This window comes from Henckelia pumila, chromosome 4 (genome assembly GCF_033568475.1).
Source record: "Henckelia pumila isolate YLH828 chromosome 4, ASM3356847v2, whole genome shotgun sequence".
Taxonomy (NCBI): Eukaryota; Viridiplantae; Streptophyta; class Magnoliopsida; order Lamiales; family Gesneriaceae; genus Henckelia; species Henckelia pumila.
This window is the reverse complement of record NC_133123.1, coordinates 136,883,181-136,908,366: the sequence shown is the minus strand read 5'-3', so window position 1 is coordinate 136,908,366 and position 25,186 is coordinate 136,883,181. Positions and strand designations below refer to the sequence as shown.

Sequence of the window (25,186 nt, the reverse complement as noted above, 5' to 3'; positions counted from 1 at the left end):
AGTAGTAAATTGATTTAAATTATTTTAAACCCTTGTTATGTTAGCATGTTGGGCCTCTAGGCTCACTACATTGGTATGGTGCAGGTGAGTACGTCGAGGATGATGTTGTACCCACCGGAGGCGAGGACATATGAGCGGACATGCAGTGACCCCGTGACCGTGATAGATATCTGAGTCATGATGCATGTTTGAATATTCCAGCACGTTAAATATTTTTAATTATTTTCAGTGGTTGAGTTTTTGGATAATTTATTTAAATATTTTCAGTGCATGCAGTTTTTAATTATTTTCTTATGACAGCATTTTAATTACGTATTTGACTCAGATATTTATTTTATTAAAGAATGCATTTTTATTTAAGTTATTTATTTATTTTAAATCTTTTTATTTTGTGCATATATGTATGGGCATGTATGTACATGTTATATTTAGTAAGTATAAAAAAAAATTTCCGCATATTTATTTATTAATTATAGAGTTAGGGTCGTTTCAGTTGGTATCAGAGCACGGTCCTTGGAGGGGTCATTACTGCTATGCGAGCTCAGAAATCCACGCTACCGGTCTGTAAGTTTTAAGTGTTTATAGTATGATTTTTTTTTTTTAAGGATTTAAGTTAGCATTAATTTTAAACCACTTAGTTATGCATGGCGATTTACGTAAAAAAATATGTGGTGGTGCAGAATGCCTCCCAGACCGATGAACAGACGTGGGGGATCTCCACCTACACCTCCACCTCCGCAGAACCCACTTGCAGCATTGGAGCAGGCCAATGCTACTTTGATGGCAGGAGTTACTGCTCTGTTAGAGCAGCAGGCTTCACGTCCCAGAATGTCCCATGAGGAGGACGTAGCTGAGCGGTTCCAGAAGAAGGGGCCGAAGGAGTTCCTTGGTACCACGATCCATTGGTGGCTGAGGGGTGGATTCGTTCTTTGGAGTCCATCTTTGCATATATGGGGATCACAGATGCGGACAGGGTGAACTGTGCGACGTATATGTTGAGGGGAGATGCAGCTCTTTGGTGGGAGGGTGCTGCCAGGGGAGTACACCTCCCTACACTGTCTTGGGCGGAGTTCAGGCGTGTCTTCTACGCCAAGTATTTCATGGAGGATGTGAGGAGTCGCATGATCCAGGAGTTTATGAGTCTCCGGCAGGGGGACAGGTCAGTGGTGGAGTACGTGAGCCAGTTCGAGAGGGGCTGTCATTTTGTGCCTCTGATTGCAGACAGTCCACCGGAGAAGATGAGACAGTTTGTGGAGGGACTGAGAGCGGATATTAAGCATGACGTACGTATGATGGACGTCGCTATATATGAGGCGGCAGTTAGTAGAGCACTGAGGTCAGAGGAGGGTAGGAGAGAGATGCAGCGAGAGCAACAGGGGAAGAGACAGTTTCAGTCGGGGTATCAGCGACCATCTTCGCAGCCTCCTGCGAAGAAGCAGTTTACTGGGCCGGCTAAGGGCCCGAATCCGCAGCAGAGGCCGCAGCAGCAGAGGCCACAGCAGCAGAGGGGCGGGGCCCCTAATGCTATAGGTTTTCCTACTTGCCCGAAGTGTCAGAAGATGCATTCGGAACCTTGTCTGTTGGGAGCAAGAGTTTGTTACCACTGCAGAGAGCCAGGGCATCAGATAGCTAACTGCCCAAGGAATAAGAACACTGCTGGTAGAGTGTTCGTCATGCAAGCAGAGGAGGCAGACCCAGACACCTCCTTGATCACCGGTATATCTTATCCCTAGTATTTTATAATTTTTCCGTTGGTTAAGAATTTCGTTTTCTTTATGGAATTGTTGTTCTTTGGGTTATCTATCTGCATGTTAGAATAAGAAGCATGTTTTACTTGTGATTAGAATTAAGGGTTAGTAGTGACTCGTTGGGGAAAAGTTTAGTAGTGGTATGAAATTGTTGGGAATTTTCTGCGTGCAGGGAGAATTCTAGTTGGAGGCAACTCCACGTTTGCGTTGCTAGATTCAGGGGCTACGCATTCGTTTATCTCCCTGGAGTTTATCAGGCGGATAGGCATCACACCTGAGATTATTGACAATGGGTATGATGTTACTATGCCGTCAGGGCAGATTATTTCTACCTCGAAGGTTATTCGAGAACTGGAGTTGGAGCTTCAGAGACACTCCATTCGAGCAGATGTGGTGGTTTTGCCATTGAGTGGTTTTGATTTGATTTTGGGTATGGACTGGTTGACAGTCAATGGAGCTTCGATTGATTTTCGTCGGAGGTCAGTGTCAGTGAAACCGTCAGAGGCGGCCCGTTTACTTTCCATGCATCTCAGAGCAGTGATTTTCCTCAGGTGATATCTCTTATTCAGGCGAGGAAGTTGTTGAGACGGGGTTGCCAGGGGTTTCTAGCGAGTATTGTCATGGCCTCAGAACCATCTAGCAGATCATTATCAGAGATAGAGGTGGTTCGTGACTTTCCGGATGTCTTTCCGGAGGATGTTATAGGAATTCCACCAGTGAGAGATGTGGAGTTCAGCATCGACTTGGTGCCAGACACCGTGCCTATCTCTAAGGCACCGTACAGACTTGCTCCGACCGAGATGAAAGAGTTGAAGGAGCAAATTCAGGAGTTATTAGAGAAAGGCTTTGTTCGTCCTAGCTTTTCTCCATGGGAGGCTCCAGTGTTATTTGTGAAAAAGAAGGATGGCAGTATGAGACTGTGCATCGATTATCGAGAGCTCAATAGGGTCACAGTGAAGAATAAGTATCCACTGCCGAGGATAGAGGATTTATTTGATCAGTTGCAGGGAGCTTCAGTGTTCTCCAAGATCGACCTGCGATCTGGTTATCATCAGCTGCGGGTTAGAGATGCAGATGTGTCCAAGACTGCTTTCCGGACATGGTATGGGCATTACGAGTTCCTAGTGATGCCATTTGGGATGATCAATGCTCCAGCGGTTTTCATGGATCTCATGAACCAAGTTTTTCAGCCGTATCTAGATCAGTTCATCATAGTCTTCATTGATGATATCTTGATCTACTCTAGGAGCATTGAGGAGCATAGACAGCATCTACAGACAGCCTTGCAGACTTTGAGGGAGCATCGTTTGTATGTCAAGTTCAGCAAGTGCGAGTTTTGGCTCGAGCAGGTGGCATTTCTTGGCCACATTATTTCGAGAGATGGGATTGCAGTTGACCAGTCGAAGGTTGAGGCAGTGCAGAATTGGGGTATTCCGAAGAATGCTTCGGAGATTCGCAGTTTCTTGGGTTTGGCAGGATATTATAGGAAGTTCATCAAGGGTTTTTCCTCTATTGCAGTACCCTTGACTTCCTTAACCAAGAAGAACGCGAAGTTCATCTGGAGTTCAGACTGTCAGAGGAGCTTCGATCAGTTGAAGAAAGCACTCACTACTGCACCGGTGTTAGCAGTGACAGTACCACACAAGGAGTTAGTGGTGTACACCGACGCGTCTAAGCTGGGTTTAGGCGCAGTACTTATGCAGTGTGGCAAGGTTATCGCGTATGCGTCAAGGCAGCTGAAGGTTCATGAGCAGAATTACCCGACGCATGACTTGGAGTTAGCAGCAGTGGTTTTTGCTTTGAAAATCTGGAGGCACTATGTGTATGGCGAGGAGTGCAAGATTTTCACTGATCACAAGAGCCTCAAGTACTTCTTCACCCAGAAGGAGTTGAACATAAGGCAACGGATATGGTTGGAGTTGGTGAAGGATTATGACTGTGACATTAGCTACCATCCGGGTAAAGCTAATGTAGTAGCAGATGCTTTGAGTCGGAAGTCGTCAGTGGTATCATGTTTGACCGTACAGTTACCACTACAGAGAGAGATTCAGAGATTTGACTTGGAGTGTTATCCGAGTGGTCATGCACCGAGCTTGTCAGTGTTGACGGTGCAGCCAGTTCTGCGAGATCGGATCAGGGATGGACAGTCTACTGATGAGGAGTTGCAGCGATGGAGACAGAGAGATGAGGCTAGGGGTAACCTTTTGTATACAGTGGTGGATGGCATTGTTCAGTACCGTGGTAGGATGTGGGTACCGAACGTCGATCAGTTGATAGCTGAGATTTTAGCAGAGGCTCACACATCTCCGTACTCCATTCACCCCGGAAGTACGAAGATGTACAGAGATTTGCAGCTATTGTATTGGTGGCCCAGGATGAAGAGAGACATCGGAAGAGTGGTGTCAGAGTGCTTGACTTGTCAGCAAGTCAAGGCAGAGCATCAGCGTCCAGCATGACTTCTTAGACCTCTTCCTATTCCGGAATGGAAATGGGAGAATATTACGATGAACTTTGTGGTTGGCTTACCGAGGAGTGCCAGAGGTTGCACAGCGATTTGGGTGATTGTGGATAGACTCACCAAGTCAGCTCATTTCTTGCCGGTGAGGACTACTTACTCATTGACACAGTATGCAGAGCTTTACATCAAGGAGATTGTTAGGTTGCATGGCATACCAGTGTCGATTGTGTCAGACAGAGATCCGAGATTCACATCCGCGTTTTGGAAGAGTCTGCACACAGCTTTGGAGACTAGACTTTTGTTCAGCACAACATTTCATCCCCAGACAGATGGTCAGTCTGAGAGAGTGATCCAGGTTCTCGAGGATCTTCTGAGAGCTTGTGTCATCGATTTTCAGGGCTCGTGGGAGACTAGACTGCCATTAGTGGAGTTTACCTATAACAACAGTTTTCAGTCGTCTATAGGTATGGCTCCTTATGCAGCATTGTATGGGAGGAGATGCAGATCTCCTGTGCATTGGGATGAGGTTGGTGAGAGGATTTTACTTGGTCCTGAGATTGTGCAGCAGACAGCTGACATTGTGACTCAGATTCGGAATCGCATGAGAACTGCTCAGAGTCGTCAGAAGAGTTATGCAGATACTCGACGACGAGATTTGGAGTTCGCTGTAGGTGATCACGTATTCCTGAAGGTGTCACCTATGAAGGAAGTAGTGCGATTTGGCCGGAGAGGCAAGCTTAATCCGAGATATATAGGGCCATTTGAGATCTTGGAGAGAGTGGGCACGTTGGCCTACCGTTTAGCTCTACCACCAGGGCTAGCGGCAGTGCACAACGTTTTCCATGTATCCATGCTTCGGAGATATGTCTCCAACCCGTCGCATGTGTTGGATTTTGAGCCTCTTCAGTTGACACCGGAGTTAGCATTTGAGGAGAGGCCTATACGGATCTTGGCTAGGGAGGAGCGGAGGCTTAGGACGCGTGTCATACCGATGGTCAGAGTCCAGTGGCTGAATCACTCGGAGGAGGAAGCTACTTGGGAGACCGAGGCAGATATGAGGACTCGCTACCCGGAGTTGTTCGGGTAAGTACTTTAATTTCGAGGACGAAATCCAATTTAAGGGGGGGGGGGGGGATTCGCATGCATAATTAGGGAATTTAATTATTTAAATTTTAGATTTATGGGTTAAATAATTATGTGAATTATTTGTGCATGATTTAATTGATTTTTAAGCATTTAACCCATAATTAGTTATTTTTATGATTTTTAGTATTTTAATTATTTTATCGCGTAGACGGGACCGTGAACGGACGAGATGACAACTTTCTAGCCAATTTAATTCATGAGCCTTTTAAGAGCCCAAAAATATTATTTTGAGTTTTATTTGCTCAAAATTTTTAGTATTTAATTTTATATAATTTTAGGAGTCCGTTTTTATTCAAAATAAGCCAAAATAATGACTTTTTAGCACTTTTAAAATTCCCTTAATTGTATATTCGGGATTTTAATGTTAGTATCAGATTTTAATTCTTAATTGGAGTTTTTAAGTTATATATTTTATATATTAAAATCCTTATTAATATATTTAATTTCCTAAAAACCTATTTTTAATTAAAAACCTTACCCTAAGCCTACCCAACCCCACGTTTCAAAGCCTCAGCCGCCACACCCCCTCCTCCTTCGTCTTCTGCAGCAGACTTCGGCCATAGCTCGATTTTCTTTAAGCTTCCAAGGTGTTGATCATCGTTCCGTCGTCTCGGAATCGTTCCACGCGCCTTTATCTCTTCAATTTCGGTGCAAGGCATGTGTTTCTTCCAAGTTTTTTGTACCTATCAGATATCATTATGTGTGTGTTGTGTAGGCATCGATTTGTTTAAAGAAATTTCAGAAAACTTGATCGGTTTTTTTGTTGGTTGATTCTTGTGTATGTGATTTTCATTCGACTCACGATTTTCCTGGTCATGGCTCGTTCTAGCTGCTGGTCTTGGTTGGTAAGAGGTCTAAGGTGGGTCTAGGCTCGAGTGGCTCGAGCCAAACGAGCCCAGAAATCGGCCTTGGTTGTTCGGTCTCCATGGGAGGCACAGACTAGGGTTTCGGGAAGGGGCTTCGGCCTCGGCGTCGTGGGCGGCATGGGGCTGAGGGTTGGTGCAGGTTAGGTCCGCCCAGACGTGGGCTACGTCTGGGCGGCGACGCTCTGGCCAGGGGCGGCCGGAGCAAGCCGGCGGCAGCCTGGGAACGGCTGCTGCACTCGGCTGTAGTAGAGACGGGAAGAGGGAAAAGGGGGAGGCGGCAGGTTTAGGGTTTCAGGGTGGTTCCGGGTTGGGTCTTGGGTCCGAGTCGGGTCTGGTAGTAAGTGGGTTAAGTTAGTTGGGTCCTGGTCCGGGTTAAGTTAGTTGGGCTCGGGTATTTTATTTTTAAGTTAATTAATGAATTTAAGAGTTTAATTGGGCTAATTAGATTAATTTAATTAATGGGCTTCACTTAGGTTAGTATTTGGGCTTAATTAATTTAATTAAGTTAGTCCACTAATTTTTATGGGCTTTAGGGCCCATGAAAATTGTCGGGCCAGTCTTTGGGCTTTTGGGCCCATTGGGCCAGATTAAGTTGTTATTGGGCCTAGAATGTTTTAATGGGCTTTAATTATTTAATTGGGCTTAGAATAATTTTTTATTGGGCTTAAGTATGTTATTGGGCCAGTCTCAGTGTTAATGGGCCAGATTTAAGTAAATGGGCTTGAGTGTTAGGGCCAACAGTCCAGTACAATCCATGAGAAATTGCATGTGTCCGGAATATATATTTAATTATTTTTATGCATTGAAGATTATTTTTATATTTATATGTTAGTATGAAATTAAATTAAATATATATGAAGGACACACATTTTATTTAAGTACATGCATTCATGAAATAATTTTATGTATGATTTAATGTTTAAGGTTGAGCAATAAGAAAATATTTTATGTTGGAAGTTGAAGTAGTGTGACAATTTGAGATTTGAGGGGGATTTGTCCCCATATGTGAACTATTGAAGGGCAGTTTACTGCCAATTTAAGAGGTGATTCGTCACCGCCACGTACGTTGGTTTCCACGCTGATCAGTATTTAATGTATGATTTAAGGTTACACTACGGATACAACCATGCGATGTTAGAAAATAATTTGCTCAACAATATTTATGTATTATGATATTTAAGTTAATTTAAGTTAAGTTATGTTATGATATTTTTAAGCATGCTCATTCATGTATACGTTATGTATTAGTAGTAAATTGATTTAAATTATTTTAAACCCTTGTTATGTTAGCATGTTGGGCCTCTAGGCTCACTACACTGGTATGGTGCAGGTGAGTACGTTGAGGATGATGTTGTACCCACCGGAGGCGAGGACATATGAGCGGACATGCAGTGACCCCGTGACCGTGATAGATATCTGAGTCATGATACATGTTTGAATATTCCAGCACGTTAAATATTTTTAATTATTTTCAGTGGTTGAGTTTTTGGATAATTTATTTAAATATTTTCAGTGCATGCAGTTTTTAATTATTTTCTTATGACAGCATTTTAATTACGTATTTGATTCAGATATTTATTTTATTAAAGAATGCATTTTTATTTAAGTTATTTATTTATTTTAAATCTTTTTATTTTGTGCATATATGTATGGGCATGTATGTACATGTTATATTTAGTAAGTATAAAAAAAAAAATTCCGCATATTTATTTATTAATTATAGAGTTAGGGTCGTTTCAAGAGGCATCAGTATAGACAACTTAACCTCCTGATCCAGAAGGTAGAGCTAGCACAGGTGCAGTAGTAAGACATCCACGCAGCTCGTGAAATGACTCCTCACAATCCGAGGACCATATGAAGGCAACATCTTTCCGTGTAAGCTGTGTCAAAGGCCTTGCCAACTGTGCAAAATTCTCGATGAACCGACGGTAATAACCAGCTAGACCCAAGAAACTACGAATCTCAGCAACCGTCGTCGGACGAGACCAGTTCAGCACTGCCTCTATCTTACTAGGATCAACAGATATCCCTTCATTAGAAATCACATGACCGAGAAACACTACCCGATCAAGCCAGAATTCACACTTGCTCAATTTTGCATACAGCTGCTTATCTCGTATCGTCTGTAAAACAATCCTTAGATGTTGTGCATGCTCATCCTTGTCATGAGAATAGACAAGAATATCATCAATGAAGACGATGACAAATCTATCCAGATATTCTCGAAATACCTGATTCATCAGATTCATGAAGACTGCCGGTGCATTCGTCAAACCGAATGACATTACCAGAAATTCATAATGCCCGTATCTGGTCCTGAAAGCAGTCATAGATATATCTGAGTCTCGTACCCGCATCTGATGGTATCCAGATCTCAGATCTATCTTGGAGTAGACAAAAGTAACCTGTAGTTGATCGAACAGATCATCAATTCGTGGCAAAGGATACTTATTCTTGATGGTGACACGATTCAACTGCCTGTAATCAATGCATAATCGCATCGATCCATCCTTCTTCTTGACAAATAATACAGGTGCTCCCCACGGAGAAACACTCGGACGAATATATCCCTTATCAAGCAGATCTTGTAACTGCTGTTTCAATTCCCTCATCTCTGAGGGTGCCAGACGATAAGGCGCTCGGGATATAGGCGTAGTTCCTGGTACTAAATCAATACCAAATTCAACCTCTCGCACCGGAGGAAAACCAGGAATCTCATCAGGGAATACATCAGGAAACTCGCTGACAACCGGTAACTGATCAATACCCGTACTACTCGTGGACATATCAACTGCATAGATGAGGTAGCCCTCCCCACCTGACTCCAAGACATGACATGCCTTCAGAGCCGAAACAAGTGGCATCGGAGGTCGCGCACCCTCACCATAAAAATACCAGCTATCACCCTCAACTGGATGAAACTGTACCAGACGCTGATAACAATCCACAGTAGAGTGATACAAAGTCAGCATATCTATTCCCAAGATACAGTCAAAATCTGCCATCGCTAATATCATCAAATTAGCTGCTAACACATTACCCTCAAACTCCAAAAGGCAACCCATCACTAGACGCTTAGTTACTATCTCTTGCTCCAACGGAGTAGATACAACTAAATCCATATCTAATGATACATAAGGTAATCTATGTCTCTTAACAAAGCGACTAGAAATAAAGGAATGCGATGCTCCAATATCAATTAATACAAGTGCAGGAATACCACATAACAGAAAGGTACCTGCCAACATGCGATCGCTTTCCTCTGTAACCTGCTCCTGAGACAGAGCAAACACCTGCCCTTGAGTCTGGGGACGATATCCAGAAGAACTCTGTGGTGCTGGATGCTGACGTGGAAGAATAGAAGCCTGAGATCCAACCTGTGATCCCGATCCATTAGCAGAACCCATGCGCTGAGGACAATCTCTCCGCAGATGTCTCTGCTGACCGCAAATATAACAAGCACCAGTAGCTCTCCGACATGAAGCTGCAGGATGCTTCCCTCCACAATGGCTACAAAATTCCTCCTTCTTCTTCTTCTTTCCGAAACGGAACATACCTCGTGAACCACGAGATCCAGATGAAGTAGTAGGAGTAGAAGAAGATGTAGGTCCAGATTGCACAACAGATTGAGCTCGAGGCTCAAAAAATCCACTAGGCTGTGCTGGCATCATCAGCTGTGCACGCCTGTTGCTAGTCTCCACAAGACGGCAACGGTTCACCAAAGTCTCAAAAGATACCGGGTCATCACAGACGACAACCTGAGAGTAGATATCTTGGTTCAAACCTTGTAGAAAGATATCATACTTCGATGCATCACTCTCATTGATATGAGGACTGAAAGGTAGCAGATCAAGAAATCGTTGCTGATATTGATCAATAGTCGTTGATCCTTGCCTCAGAGTAAGCAACTCCATAGATCGTGCTTAGCGAACAGCCGGAGAAAAATATAATTTCTGGAAATTCCGACATAAATCCCCCCAAGTCACCTGTCCTCTCTCAGTACGTGCCTGAGCAGCTTTGGCATCCCACCAAAAACGTGCTCGATCCTCTAGAACAAATTCTAGAACTTCCAATTTCTGATCCTCAGTACAATCAAAAGCACGAAAAGTACTCTCGAGTTTAGACATCCAACTCCTCGCCTGTTCAGGATTATCGCCTCCCACCAAGGGTTTCGGTCCTACTTGCATGAACTTATTGATAGAGTAGCAACGTCTACCCCCATGATGACGATGATGATCATCATGATGATGATGGCGACGATGATGATGACCACCTCCCTGGCCAACACTACCGTGACTCTCGTCAGCCATATCCTGAAAAGAATTGCACATTAAAATCCCAAATGCACAAGAATTACTAGACTAAATCCCAAGTACTAATCCCAAAATCTAAGCATGCTCTGATACCAAAAATGTAGTGACCCTGCATGGTATCACCTACTAACTGGAAACTAATAGCATGCATTAAACTTAATACAGCAAAATAACTTAACAGAGTAAAACATGCGGAGACAAAACCATAATTTATATATCAGCTTAGTAACATAATCCAAGCTTAAATCTGTAGTGATACAACCAAATCGAAATCTTAAACAGTAAACATTATACAGCTATATCGAATCTTGTTGTATAATAAAATCCTCAAGGCTCCTGCTCCCTAGTCCTGCCTTGAACTACCAGCTCCGTCCATCCTGCGACCTGCCCCATGGAATAGAGTGTCCAAGATAACAACTAGGACGTGAGCGCTAATGCCCAGTACATAGACATGAGTAAACATATGTATATAATGCATGCAACATGATGACTGGTACAGGGTCATCTGAAAAATCATGCTCGAAACCGGCGCCACATGAGTGCTGCCACCGCACGGATCAACCTCTGGGTGCAACCACACTCGTCTAGTACACCAGAGTAGACAGACATAAATGCCCCCGCCGTCGCGGTACTCTCAGTGACAGACTATCGAGTATAGAGTTGAGCGGCTCTATAGTCAGGTATAACAAGGTATAGGCTCAACGTGTATATGCACATGACATATGAATAAAGAAAGCGGTAAATCATATATCATGCCATATAATAATGCCAAATAAATGCAACATATAAACATGTATACTCGCTGGCAATCTCAGTCAATGTGTACGTACCTCTAGGCTAGTTCAAGTAAAGTAGGACCCTAGGTTCCAAGCCTATATTCAAAAGTTCACCGTATCACTACATAAATTCTATAAGTCTTAACTAAGCTAATAAGTACTCCCAAAACTTAAACAGATTCCCGGACCATACCTTCGTCCGTAGTTAGCCCTTTGAAGTCGCTAGTCCCGGATGACTATAACCACACCTTGGTTATTCCAGAACTTCTATTATAGCCGATAGGGCCCTCAAGTGTCTATCTCACACTATATAACTGAAGAAAGAAACTCGGGAATTCGTATTTCAAAATGAAATCGAACGAGCCTTATTTATAGGAAAAATTCCCGGCCAGGATCGGAACTTCCGATTTCGGGATCGGAGCTTCCGATCCAGCTCATTGCGTGCATGCAAGGCACGCCAGGATCGGAACTTCCGATCGGGCGATCGGAGCTTCCGATCTTCTCTACGTTCAACACTTGTCAAAACTCGCGGCTGAGTCATCGAGCATTGCTGGCAGCTGGAGATCGGAACGTCCGTTCCAGGATCGGAGCTTCCGATCTCGGTGCTTCCGCTGAGGTTCCGAAGTGGCTAGGATCGGAGCTTCCGATCTGGGTTCGGAGCTTCCGATCTGGCCCAAAGTCAAAAGCCCATATTCCCTTCCGAAGTCCAATAACATTCCGAAATTACTAACCCTTAATCATGTTTAACATATTATTATCTTAAAATGGAACCTGGGTTACTACATTTATCATGTCAGATAGTGCAATAAGCATGCGTCTTTAATCATCATAAATCCTACTTTCAAATAAAATATATACAACATCCTGTAATAAAATACTTGAAAGTAAAACATGCTAGCATTCATAACATGTAAGTCAAGCATGTAATAAACCATAGCATAATAAATAAGTAAGCAAGGAAGAAGACTCGATCTACCCCACTCGCTATCTATCTTAGTCCAGAATTTTCTCGCTCTGATACCACCTGTTGTGACGACCCGAGTTCTAATCTCTCATTTAATCAAATCATCATAATTAATAGACAAGAATCAAAGTCTAAACAAAATAAAATAAATTTTTTAAAAAAAAAAAAAATTGAGCACCTCGCTCGATCGGTGAAAAGCTGCCGATCGAGCGAGCACCTTGGCCCAACTCTCGGGTGCAATCAATATGTGGCCTCGCTCAATCTGCAATATTTCACCGATCGAGTGAGCCACAATCTCCAAGCTTTCTGTCCCTGCAACGATGGCCTCGCTCGATCCGTGATATTTCACCGATCGAGCGAGCACATTTCCAGAAAAAGGAACAGAAACTTTTGCTGTCAAAATGTGTTCTTTCATGCCTTTTTCATCTACTATCAACTTATACAAAGTCTATTCCACACTATAAGCTAGCATGCATTCTTAAACATAATAAAGTTGATAGGAATAGATCATCACAAGGCCTTAAAAATCATCTCAATATAAACTCATATAACATACAAGATTCATTGTTATAGAAAAGGCATTAAGCTACAACAACATGTTGTCTCAAGGATTTACACATCATCTCAAATCCTATATACATCAACAAGACAACAACTTAATCACCAACAAGTCTTGGTACAAATAGCTCTAGCATGTTCATGTTTATGAAACTCAACACTATCATTGACAGCTCACACAAACCATCTAAACTCGGATCATCACGCTATTCTTTCCATCCCTTGTTCTTCAAGTTTGCTTTTTCCCGGTTCCACTCCCGCCTATTGCCATGACATCTTCTGACCCTTCATTTGGCACAGAAGACTCCACCTCAATCGGTAGTTTATCATTCACACTGATCTGACTATCCTTTCCATCTGTATTCATTTTATATCCCAGTTTGGATTCATCAAACTTTACATCCCTGGTGTTGAAGCACTTTGGACCTCTTGATTCCAGGTTCCAAACCTTATAACCCTTCACACCATCCGGATACCCAATTAATATACATCTGACTGCCCTTGCTTCCAACTTGTCCTGTTTCAGATGAGCATATGCAAGACATCCGAATACCCTCAAGTTCAAGTAGTCTACAGGTGTTCCACTCCACTTTTCCATTGGTGTCTTGAAACCAATCGCACTGGATGGACACCTATTGACCAAATAGCATGCAGTAGATAATGCTTCTCCCCAGAAGGACTTAGGAAGAGAAGCATTGATCAACATACATCTGACCCTTTCCAGAAGAGTTTTGTTCATTCTCTCTGCCATGCCATTTTGCTGTGGCGTTCCTGCCACTGTTCTGTGTCTGGTAATGTCTTTCTCCTTGCATAGCTTGACAAACTTATCTGATAAGTATTCCAGCCTATTATCTATTCTCAGGTGTTTAACTCTTCGATCACTCTTGTTCTCAACTGCCAGCAGCCATTCTCTGAACTTATCATATGCTTCATCCTTAGTCTTTAAGATGAATATTCATACTCTCCTTGAGTAATCATCTATCAAAGACATGAAGTATCTGCCTCCACCATGAGTTTCTGTCCGAGAAGGACCCCATAGATCTGAATGAATGTAGGCCAATGGTTGCTCAGTTGTGTGACTTCCTTGACCAAACGATACTCTTTTTGATTTCCCAAGAGCACAACTATCACACAGCTCAAGTGATTCGATCTTATCTCTACCTAACAGACCCTGTTTAGACAGCTCATGCAATCCCTTCTCACTTACATGTCCAAGCCTCAGATGCCATAGCTTGGTCCTGTCTTGCTGTTCCTGAATACTTGTTGTACTTCCAATAATCGTTTCACCTTGTAGTACATACAGGAGGTTCCTCTTGACAGCTTTTATAACAACAAGAGATCCTTTTGACACTGAGATACTGCCTGCTCCTGATTTGAATGAATATCCCTGAGCATCAAGCGTTCCCAATGATATCAAGTTTCTCTTCAACTCGGGCACATACCTCACCTTGGTGAGTACTCTGTCAATACCATCATGCATCCTTATTCTGATATTTCCAGAGTCCTTTATTCTGCATGATTGATTATTCCCCAACAACACCATGCCCTGATCTGATTCCTCCAATTTTTCAAACCAAGATCTTATAGGACACATGTGAAAGGAGCATCCTGAATCCAGTATCCACTCGTGGTTTTGATCACCTTTAGAAACCACCAATACTTCTGCTGAGTCATATCCATCTGTAGCTACGGCCAGAGTACCATCATCCTTGGGTTTTTCCTGTTGCTTCCCTTTCCTTTCAGGACAATATCTTTGCAGATGTCCAACCTTCTGACAGGCATAGCACTTCATATTACCCAAGTTTCTGTTCTGGTATCTTCCTTGACTCTTCGATCTGGACTTTGGCCTGTATTTCCCACTGGATGTCCTCTTATCACTTCTGCCCCTTGCCGTAAGACCTTCTCCATGTGATTCAGTGTTTGTGTTCGATTTTCTCTGAAGTTCCTTGGATTGAATAGCAGACATAACTTCTTCCAATGTTATCGTCTGTTATCTTCCATATAGCAAAGCATCCCTGAAATTTTCATATGCTTTAGGAAGAGCATTCAGAAGTATCAAAGCCCGATCTTCATCCTCAAGCTTTACTTCAGTATTCTCCAAGTCATCCAATATCTTGGTGAATTCTTCGATCTGGTCTTCAAGGTTCTTCTCATCCTTAATCACAAAGGAATACAATCTCTGTTTCATGTACAAACGATTAGCCAGGGATTTCGTCATGTATAAATTTTCGAGTTTAAGCCACACCGCCACTGCAGATTCTTCTCTGGCCACCTCCCGAAGAGGTCTATCTCCCAAACAGAGAATAATTGCACTGTGTGCTTTCTTGAGCAATTCATCATTGTTCTTTATCTCATCGAACATCTCCTCCTTTTTCTTAAGAGCCTCCAGCAATCCTTGTTGTATCAGGATTGCCCGCATCTTAATTCTCCAGAGCGAAAAATCGTTCTTGCCCGTGAACTTCTCAATATCAAACTTCATTGATCCCACCATCTTTGCTTAGTTCCCACAGACGGCGCCACTTGTTGGGAATCAATCAGCAATTTGGTATTCAAGAATTCACCAAGCAAACGAACACACAAGAACAACAACACAATCCCAGAATAGATAAAACCAACGCACATAGATCAAACTCACACACTCACGCGAAAGCAATAAACAACGCAAGTATTTACGTGGTTCGGCAAAGATTTGCCTACGTCCACGGGAGAGCAACACACACACTTTTATTAATCACCAACAGAAACAACCAACCTCAAGAACAGAGCTTATTACAGAGATGGACTCAGACAAACTATCAAGCTAGATACAGACACAATTCAAGCTTAAAGCCTTGAATCTACCCGTCACAATCTACGCTTAGTTTTCTGCTCCGAAATCTCTCCTTCTTCTCTCACAATATATTCTGAAGAATTTTGATTTTCTGTTATTCTCGTTGCGGCCATCTTCCATCTGCTTATATAGAGAATTACACCGACTTTCATCTTGGGCTTTAGGTCAACAGTAACTTACGACCCAATTATAAAGTCAACATGGTCCAGCCCGATAAGCTTTCATTCATCAGTCTGATATGCCCTCGTATTTCGATCTGCATCGATCTGCCTGCAAGCGTATAGCTTTCTCGGACACTTCATCTGACTTCTTAACCAAGTCACAATACTCGAGCAATCTATGTGCATGAACTCATCCGAAGACTCATCTGACCATCACTTCGATCTGATCTCAGTATTTGATCTGGCCATGAACTCATCTGATCACCGAGCTCATCTGATCTGTACTATTCGATCCGATCTCTTCTCTATACCCATTCAATCTGATAGAAGCATACTTCAACACTCTTATTAACCTTTTCCTCTTGCCTCCTTCCGACCGACAGACAGTGTTAGGATTTTGGACCTAGTAAATGGGCTCCTCTGTTTTGTTCGTAGCTCTGGGTAAGGTTTTTGTCTGCAAACACATGTGATTAATAACTTTGGTTGTCTTTCATCAATATTTTGGAGATAAAAGATAAAATTCTTTGAGAACCTCTCAGCTTACTTCATGTCATATGTGGTTATATATTTGTATGTTATTTCTTTTACATCTGGTGATTAGGGACTTGGCATCCTTACCTTAGTTGCTGTGTGGCCATTTTCAAACTCAGTTGAATGCCACATCGATCCGAATAATGGAGCATGTACTCCACGCCTGCAAGTCATTGTCTTTTTTTCTGCTTTGTATATTGTGGCGGCAGCACAGGGGGGCCACAAGCCTTGTGTTCAGGCATTTGGAGCCGATCAGTTCGATGTGCGCAACCCCAAGGAACATAAGGAGAGAAGCTCCTAATTCTTCAATTGGTGGTATTTCGGTATATGGGGGTAATTTGGTGACTTTGTTAGCCTTGAACTATATCCAAGATAACCTTGGTTGGGGTCTCGGATTTGGCATACCTTGCATTGCCATGAGCCTTTCTCTTATAATTTTCTTGTTTGGCACCATGAATTATCGATTCAGCAGCAGAACTAACGAAGGAAACCCGTTTCTCAGAATCGGTAGGGTATTTTTCAATGCACTTAAGAATCGAAAAATGAACGTTCCAGCTGTTTCAATGCAAGAACAACCTTCGGGGATTCTTCCTCACCCATGTTCTCAGCAATTCAAGTAAGGGAACAAGATTCATGCTTCACAACATGTAATAAAAATAGCATTTTGTTTACTCATCCATCATATCCACCATAGCTTCACAACATGTAATAAAAATAACATTTTGTTGACACTAATTTAATTTAGCATTTTTATTCTTCAGGTTTTTAAATAAAGCCTTACTTTCCCTTGACGATCAGAAGCAAGGTGAAAAGGTTTGTAGCATCGACGAGGTGGAAGACGCGAAGGCGGTTCTCAGGCTTATTCCCATTTGGTCTTCATGTTTAGTATTCGGCATTGTCTTTTCAGAACCTTTCACCTTCTTTACAAAGCAAGGAGTAACCATGGACAGATCAACAACCCTGGGTTTTGAGATACCATCTTCCTCTCTTCAATCCTTTATCGGCCTCTCTGTCGTCATTTTCATCCCACTCTACGATCGTGTTCTGGTACCACTAGCTAGAACAGTGACTATGAAGCCAACAGGTATAACCATGCTACAAAGGATTGGATTTGGCATACTTTGTTCTATCATCTGCATGTCCGTTGCTGCGGTAATAGAGGCTAAACGGCTTGAAACTGCTAGAGAATCTGGTCTAGTCGATACACCAGAAGCTACAGTTCCGACGACTGTAGCCTTGCTGATACCTCAATATCTGTTGTTTGGGATTGCTGAAGTTTTTACCATGGTTGGTTTGCAAGAGTTCTTCTATGATCAAGCGCCTCGCGAACTAAAAAGCATCGGTCTTTCTCTATACCTCAGTATTTTCGGGGTCGGGAACCTTTTGAGTAGTTTGATGGTGTCCATCATTGAGAAAGCTAGCGGGGGAGCAAGCAGAGACAGTTGGTTTTCGAACAACTTGAATCGGGCTCATCTCGACTATTTCTACTGGCTGCTTGCTGGACTTAGCGTCGCAGCGTTTATGGTGTATCTGTACTTTGCCAAATCATACGTATACAGCAGGCAAAACTTTGCTTGAAATGTCATTTTGATCCAAATTAAATGAAACTAAAGCTCAAGCTCCATTTCAAACCTGTTTCGGTTGCAAGATTAATCAATGATTGCTTGTAAGATAAAATCGAAGTGTATCCATTTAAGAGTAGCCAAAAAAAATACACTCTGATTTAAAATATAATAGTAAAAATTTTGCTTCAAAAATAAATTAATTAATAAATTCAATGATTGAATCATATTTATATCACCGTCAATGATTAGGCACGTGAGATTATAATTCCAAAACACATTCACAGAGCTGTACCGACGGAGGGACAAATGGACACCGGGAATGACATTCCGGGTCCCCAAACTCCACTGTTAAACGACGTCGTAAGTGGCTGCGTCGACTTCAAACGCCGCCCCTCCGTCCGGTCAAAATCCGGTTGCTGGAATTCTGCTTCTTTCATCATAGGTATTGAATCTCAAGTTCTCAACTATCTTTAGCCAATTTCCGCTTGTGAAGTTGCTGTTGGATCACAGATTTACTCTGTTCTTGTTTGATTATTTAAAGGGGTTGAAATGGCTGAGAGGTTTGCTTATTATGGAATAAGTTCGAATTTAGTGACCTATTTAACTGGCCCCCTCGGACAACCCACTGCAACGGCAGTGGCCAACGTGAACGCGTGGTCTGGAACGGCGGCGCTTTCACCTCTTGTGGGTGCTTTCATTGCTGATTCATTTTTGGGCCGATACAGGACAATCATTATTGCCTCGGTGCTCTACATTTTGGTGAGTCTGAATAATCAAACCAATTGTAGTAAAGTTTTTCCATTTTTGCCTTTCAATATTGTTGGGAGTAACTTGAAATTCGATCGTTCAGATATTCAGAAATAGACAAGTAACAATTATCTTTAATTTCGAACTTATTCCGTAAAAAGTAAATCTCTCAGCAAATATTTGAGAAGAATGATTTTTGTTGTGCTGAGCTTAAAGTAGTGGCTCGTGGGTCGCGTTTGCTTTCAGGGACTTGGCTTCTTGTGTTTATCAGCTGCACTTAATTCAGTCAACTCTTCAGAAATCAAGAACGATGTAGATAGTCTAGCATATTCTCCTCTGCCACCCTATCTTCAGATATTTTTCTTCTTCTCTTTGTATTTAGTAGCATTAGCGCAAGGTGGGCATAAGCCTAGCTTGCAAGCTTTTGGAGCTGACCAGTTTGATGAGGAACATCAAAAAGAAAGTAAGGCAAAAGCCTCATTCTTCAATTGGTGGAATTTCGCATTGTGTTTAAGTGTTCTGGCATCTCTCTTGCTTCTGAACTACATTCAAGAGAATATGAGCTGGGAACTTGGCTTCGGAATTCCATCAATTGTCATGTGTTTCGCACTATTTGTTTTCTTGTTTGGGACTGTGAACTATCGATACCGTATAAGCAGTGATGAAAGTAACCCATTTGCAAGAATTTCTAGCGTCTTTGTCAAAACTGCAATAAATTGGCAAGCCACCCTTTCGGACCCGTCGACTGATGGCGAAGCTCGACCAATTCTGCATCATGAAGATTCTCAATTCAGGCAAGTTCATTAAGTTATGGTTATAAACTTTGGTTTCCTAACCAAAAAAATATGAAAGAAAAAACAAACTGCTAACATTATAGTTACTTGCTTCATGTGTTTAGTCTGGAGTATGATTTTGTTCAATATATTACTTTCTGGTTGCAAGGCTTCTTGAAAATGCATTAATCATACCCGAGGGTTCAAAAAACAACACAAAAGGTTGTAGCGTTGCTGACATTGAAGAGGCTAAGGCAATTCTCAGGCTTGTTCCGTTATGGTCTTCCTGTTTGGGATATGCAATAGCATACACACAGCCTTCGACACTGTTCACAAAGCAAGGTGCCACAATGGATCGTTACATCACTTCCAGCTTTCAGATACCAGCTGCTTCACTTCAATGTCTCATTGCCTTCTCCATTTTCGCCTTTATTCCAATCTATGACCTCATTTTGGTTCCCATTACAAGAGCTATAACCAAGAAGCCATCAGGTATATCAACGCTTCAACGAATTGGTATTGGGATACTCTTATCGTTCGTTGCCCTTGTGATCGCTGCATTTGTTGAGAGGAAGCGTCTTGCAACTGCTATAGAACATGGGCTTGCTGACTTGCCAAAGGCGACAGTACCAATGAGTATATGGTGGCTGGCTCCTCAATATGTGGTTTTTGGAATTGCTGACGCTTTCACCTATGTTGGCCTTCAAGAATTCTTCTATGATCAGGTTTCTACTTATATGAAAAGTGTAGGTATTGCTCTGTGCCTTGGCTTGATTGGTATAGGGAATTTCTTAAGCAGTTTTCTCGTATCCGCCATTGAGAAGATCACGAGCAAACAGGGTGACGACGGTTGGTTCTCAGATAACTTGAATCGAGCTCATCTTGATTACTTCTACTGGGTGCTTGCGGGGATCAGTGCATTTGCATTTTCTGCATATGTTTACTTCGCCAGGTCTTATGTTTATCATAGAAGAGTCACTGCCTGAGATTGCACAGAATGTAGCCAGTGCTTCACGTTCATGTATTAATTCAACGTCATTGTGCAAAGCAATGCCATGATATCGTGGTAACTCTAGTTCTTGTTTTTTCTCCTTCCGACCAGCTCCTGATAATATGAGTTTGTTTGGTTAAACTAAATATCTTAAACATGCAACAAATTTTTTGTGCTCAAGTTTAACGAATTAAACGCTTGAGAGAGAGAGAGAGAGAGGATTACAAAACCTGATCAATTACAAGTATAAAATTTAATACATTTTCCAGTTCCAAAGCCCATTTCAAGATCAAAAATTAAAGCAGGCCCACCTCAAAAATATATATTCAGGAGTTATAATAAATTTGAACAGGTGTTATTCAAAAGATTTGGGGCTAATTGCATCCATACCCTGTGAAAAGTCTAAGACATAAAACTCCTTAAGAAATATTAATAGGCTAATGCATCCCTCAGTTTTTTAAAATGTAGCACATTTCACCCCTATGTTATACAAACTTAGGCACATTTATACCCTCTCACAGGGGTTTCTATGCTAATTTTTTTAAAACATAGGGTCTTACATGCTATTAGGGTTTTATGCCTTTTAGACTTTTCACAAGGGTGGTGGATGCAATTAGCCAAAAGATTTGCATGCATGCACCTTTCTCCACGTGGTATGCAAGCGTGAAGACAAGTCAAAAAGCACATGCTCTAATGCAAGTCCTACGTTGTCAGTTTCACGTTTATAATCCGCCGCACGGCGCAAGGGGGCTTTCACAGTCAGTAATTTGGACTGAATTAATCTTCCAAGAATGTCGATCTCTTCGAATGATACCATTTCCAATAGTTTCCCAAATGAGTGTGTCGAGGGGATGGTGGATCATGAAGGACAGCCAGCAATACGATATCAAACGGGCTACTGGCGATCTGCGCGTTACATCACAGGTTCAAAAACCGAATTAATCTAGATCTTTACGTTAGTTGTTTGAATTGTAATTTTTATGTGGAAAAGAAATTTGAATGGCAGGGGTTGCGGTGGCAGAGAGGTTTGCGTACTTTGGAGTGAGTACGAATTTGATCAGCTATCTTACGGGGCCACTGGGGCAGTCTACTGCAACGGCTGCAGCCAGCGTAAATTTATGGTCAGGCACTGGATCGATGCTGCCGCTTTTGGGTGCTTTTGTGGCCGATTCATTCTTGGGCCGATACCGGACCATTGTGCTGTCCTCTCTGCTTTATATCTTGGTCAGTTTGTTTGTTTGTTTGTTTCACATGACACCTCCGGGATAGAAGGGACATGCATGCAACTGATCATATGATAGTATGAGGCATAGGTAGTCTATAAAGTTACATCATAAAACACTGGAATGAATGTAAGGCAAGCTTAATCTATCAAGTTTAATAAAAGCATGGATATGTTCGGCAGAAATCATAAGATTACATCATAAAGCATGGGAAAGAATGTGAGACAAGCGTAATCTATCAAGTATAATAAGAGCTTGAATATGTTTGGCGGAAATGCTAGGAGTGAAATTATGTAGTGTTCATGTCAATTGTCATGTTAAACAAGGTGAGTAACAAGAACTCAATGCCCCTTATATTTACTAAACTGGATCGGGTGTTTGATTCCTAAAAATTATCTGACCATGTTTGCATATTGGATTTGATACTAAATTCGGTTTTTGGCTATCCGCTGCATTTTTCTCATACCTCTTGGAGAGGTTAAAGTAATAAAATTATTATTGAGCAACCATAGTTTGAGGTGTTCGTGGGTTTTTACATAGACTTGTTGATCAATGAAACTGAACTACAGATTCCACTTTCTTCATAATCTACTTCAGCACTAGATGTAGGAGATGCAGCAGTAATATATCTCATGCAAATTATACATTTGCTAAGCCTTTGGATCTCAGGATAAAACACTTGTTAGTTTCTACTGATGGCATCTTATTTAGGCACTTGGAATGTTGACTGTCTCGGCTTTGCTTGATTGGCAAGGCGTTTCCATGGATAAGTCACAGTCCCCAGACCAGCTTCAAGTTTTGTTCTTCTTCGTATCCCTTTATTTAATGGCCCTTGGACAAGCGGCCCACAAACCATGCATTCTTGCATTTGGAGCAGATCAGTTTGATGAGCAAGATCCCACAGAGTTAAAAGAGAGGGGCTCGTTTTTCAATTGGTTGTATTTCGGTGCATGTGCAGGGCCTTTAATCGCCTTGGTAGTATTGAATTACATACAAGATAACGTGAGTTGGGGTCTTGGATTTGGGATCCCTTGCATTTCTATGGCAATTTCTCTGATAATATTTGTGTCTGGTACGAAGTCTTACCGGTATAACATCAAAATTAAGGAGAAATGCTCCCTTTTGAGGGTTACTCAAGTCTTCGATAAATCAACAATGAATGGAAGTGTTTCACATTTCACTAGTGGTTTCAATGAAGAAGAGCAAAACACGGTGCCTCTGCTAGGTTCTCAGCAATTCAGGTGTGCACATTACACCACTGGCCAGTGAGACACCTATTTTTTAGTTTTGCTTGTACTGTTCTGCATGATTTCTAGACTTAACACTTCATGGTACAAATTCAAGTTTTGTAAGAATTTTTTCAGGCAAAACAGATCTCTTGATGAAGCTTTGCTTGCCCCCGGTGACTCTCTGGAATACAAGGATATGGGCGGCATCAAAGAAGTTGAAGAGGTGAAATCCTTTGCGAACTTAATCCCATTATGGGTAACATCTTTGCCATTAGCCACAGTCCTAGCTCAACCCTCCACACTTTTCACCAAACAAGGCATTACGATGGACAGATCCATCGGTTCAAAATTCGACATACCTGCTGCTTCACTTCAGTATGTAATCGGTCTTTCAATCATCCTCTTAATCCCAATGTACGATCGTATCTTTGTTCCCATATCCAGAACAATAACCGGTATTCCCTCCGGGATAACAAAGCTTCAAAGGATAGGAACAGGGATGTTCTTATGCACCATCTGTATGATAACGGCAGCACTCGTGGAGAGAAAGAGACTTGATGTTGTATCAGAACAAGGACTAGCGGATTTAACAAAATCTAAGGTTCCCATGAGTTTCTTGTGGCTAATCCCGCAGTATATTTTATTCGCGATCTCGGAAATATTCACATTGATTGGATTGCAAGAGCTCTACTACGATCGGATGCCTGGCGGTTTGAAGAGTGTAGGCCTCTCTTTATATCTAAGTATTTGTGGAATGGGAAACTTTATAAGTAGTTTCCTTATATGCGTCATTGAGAGAATTACTTGTGAATCTGGTGGTGGTGGAGGTTGGTTTTCGGACAACACAAACAGAGCACATTTAGATTACTTTTATTGGTTACTTGCTGGACTTAATGTACTAGGTTTCATAGGCTTCTTTCTGTTCGCCAAGTCTTATAATTGTACCAATCATCGTGGAAATATTCTCGTTTAGGAAGCCTGGTGGCAGTAATTAAGTACTTAGCTTATTAATTTCATTTAGTGACGTGAATATTACTATATATGATGTTTTGCCATCTACTTTTTTCTTGGATGCAAACCCAAGTGAACAAATGATGTTTCTTTTATCTATTGGTTTTATGTTCTTATCAAGGTTTGAATACTATATTTTCGAAAGAAGATTGTGCTACTCCAACCACGAGGGCGATGACTGAGCAAATGATAACTCGATGAAGTTATTTGACGTCTTGATTTGTTCCTTGGTCCGAGTTTGTCTCCGAAGGTCGACTTTTTGGCATAATGTCATTGTTAAGAATTACATTTGTAATTGTGTGCGAGTAAATTGAAAAAAACGATCCCATCTGATGAACTGATTCTCCAAGTTTTAGGACGATCTCATGGTAAATCGAATTATTGTGAGATCAAAGCGAAGAGGAATGGGGACAATATTTCTTGGAACACGTTTATTTGTGATACGAACCTATAAGATTCATATTTTTAATGAAAAATAATATTTTTGTATGAGTTCGTCAAATAAGAGATTTATCTCATATAATTGACTCGTGAAATTGTTTTTTTATATATTTCTTGTTCCACTTTCCTAGCTTCCATTTTTTGTTTAGCTTCCTCCGGTGGTTGGCCGAGGTGGAAGGAGTGTTACACCAAAAATTCCATTATATAAAACAAAGATTGATGGAGAGAATCAAGAATACATATTTTCAACTTGTTCTTAAACTAAGTTTGTCTCCAAGAACAAACATACCATGAGTACGCATTTGCCGCTGGCAAGTTTATTAAATAAATACTAGTATACTATAGTTGGTGATAATTTTTTTGTGGTCCGTTGTTTTGCCAAATAAAGAAAGTTAAGTGTTAGTAATTAGGTGGGGGCGTGACACCTATTTTTCTCTCCTTTGACAAAAATATACATTATTATTTTTATTATTATTATAGAAGTGGGTTTTGCTAGGTTTTCCCCATGCCTTAACCGGGGAACATGGAGGCCCATTTGAACAAATGGATCACTAGATCGAGGTTTGGTCATCCTTATCTAATTGGAACAAATATCGGGCACATATTTATAACGACTATAGATTCCATTATTTATTCACAATTGATTGGAATTATAAAATTTTTAGCTTCAAATCCCGTCATCTCACCAAACGTCTTGTTGGGCTTACATTTGTCGGGTGTGATTGGATAAGTGTGCCTACGTTGTTTTCAAGAGTAACACTTGTAAGGTCGTTGTGATACATGTACATACCCTACAAAACATTCATGTTGAGTAGTTTTTTTATGAAATGATATTATGAATTTACATTTGTAAAT

At 41.6% G+C, this 25,186-nt stretch overlaps 2 protein-coding genes and 1 pseudogene across 2 annotated transcripts; all 3 read left to right on the top strand.

Moving 5' to 3' along the window:
* LOC140861837 (protein NRT1/ PTR FAMILY 5.10-like) overlaps positions 1–17,929 on the top strand; it is a 33,914-nt pseudogene extending 15,985 nt beyond the window's left edge.
* Positions 17,930–18,164: 235 nt separating this feature from the next.
* LOC140863919 (protein NRT1/ PTR FAMILY 5.10-like) lies at positions 18,165–20,553 on the top strand. The gene is made up of 4 exons (XM_073267711.1): positions 18,165–18,358; positions 18,458–18,675; positions 18,910–19,457; positions 19,606–20,553. The coding sequence occupies exons 1-4, from the start codon at positions 18,223–18,225 to the stop codon at positions 20,420–20,422; spliced, it is 1,719 nt and encodes a 572-aa protein (XP_073123812.1). The 5' UTR covers positions 18,165–18,222; the 3' UTR covers positions 20,423–20,553.
* Positions 20,386–23,852, top strand: LOC140861836 (protein NRT1/ PTR FAMILY 5.10-like). Its single transcript, XM_073264837.1, has 5 exons — positions 20,386–20,502; positions 21,142–21,351; positions 21,434–21,651; positions 22,362–22,891; positions 23,024–23,852. Exons 2-5 carry the CDS (start codon positions 21,219–21,221, stop codon positions 23,850–23,852), a joined length of 1,710 nt encoding a protein of 569 aa, XP_073120938.1. The 5' UTR covers positions 20,386–20,502; positions 21,142–21,218.
* The last annotated feature ends 1,334 nt before the right edge of the window (positions 23,853–25,186 follow it).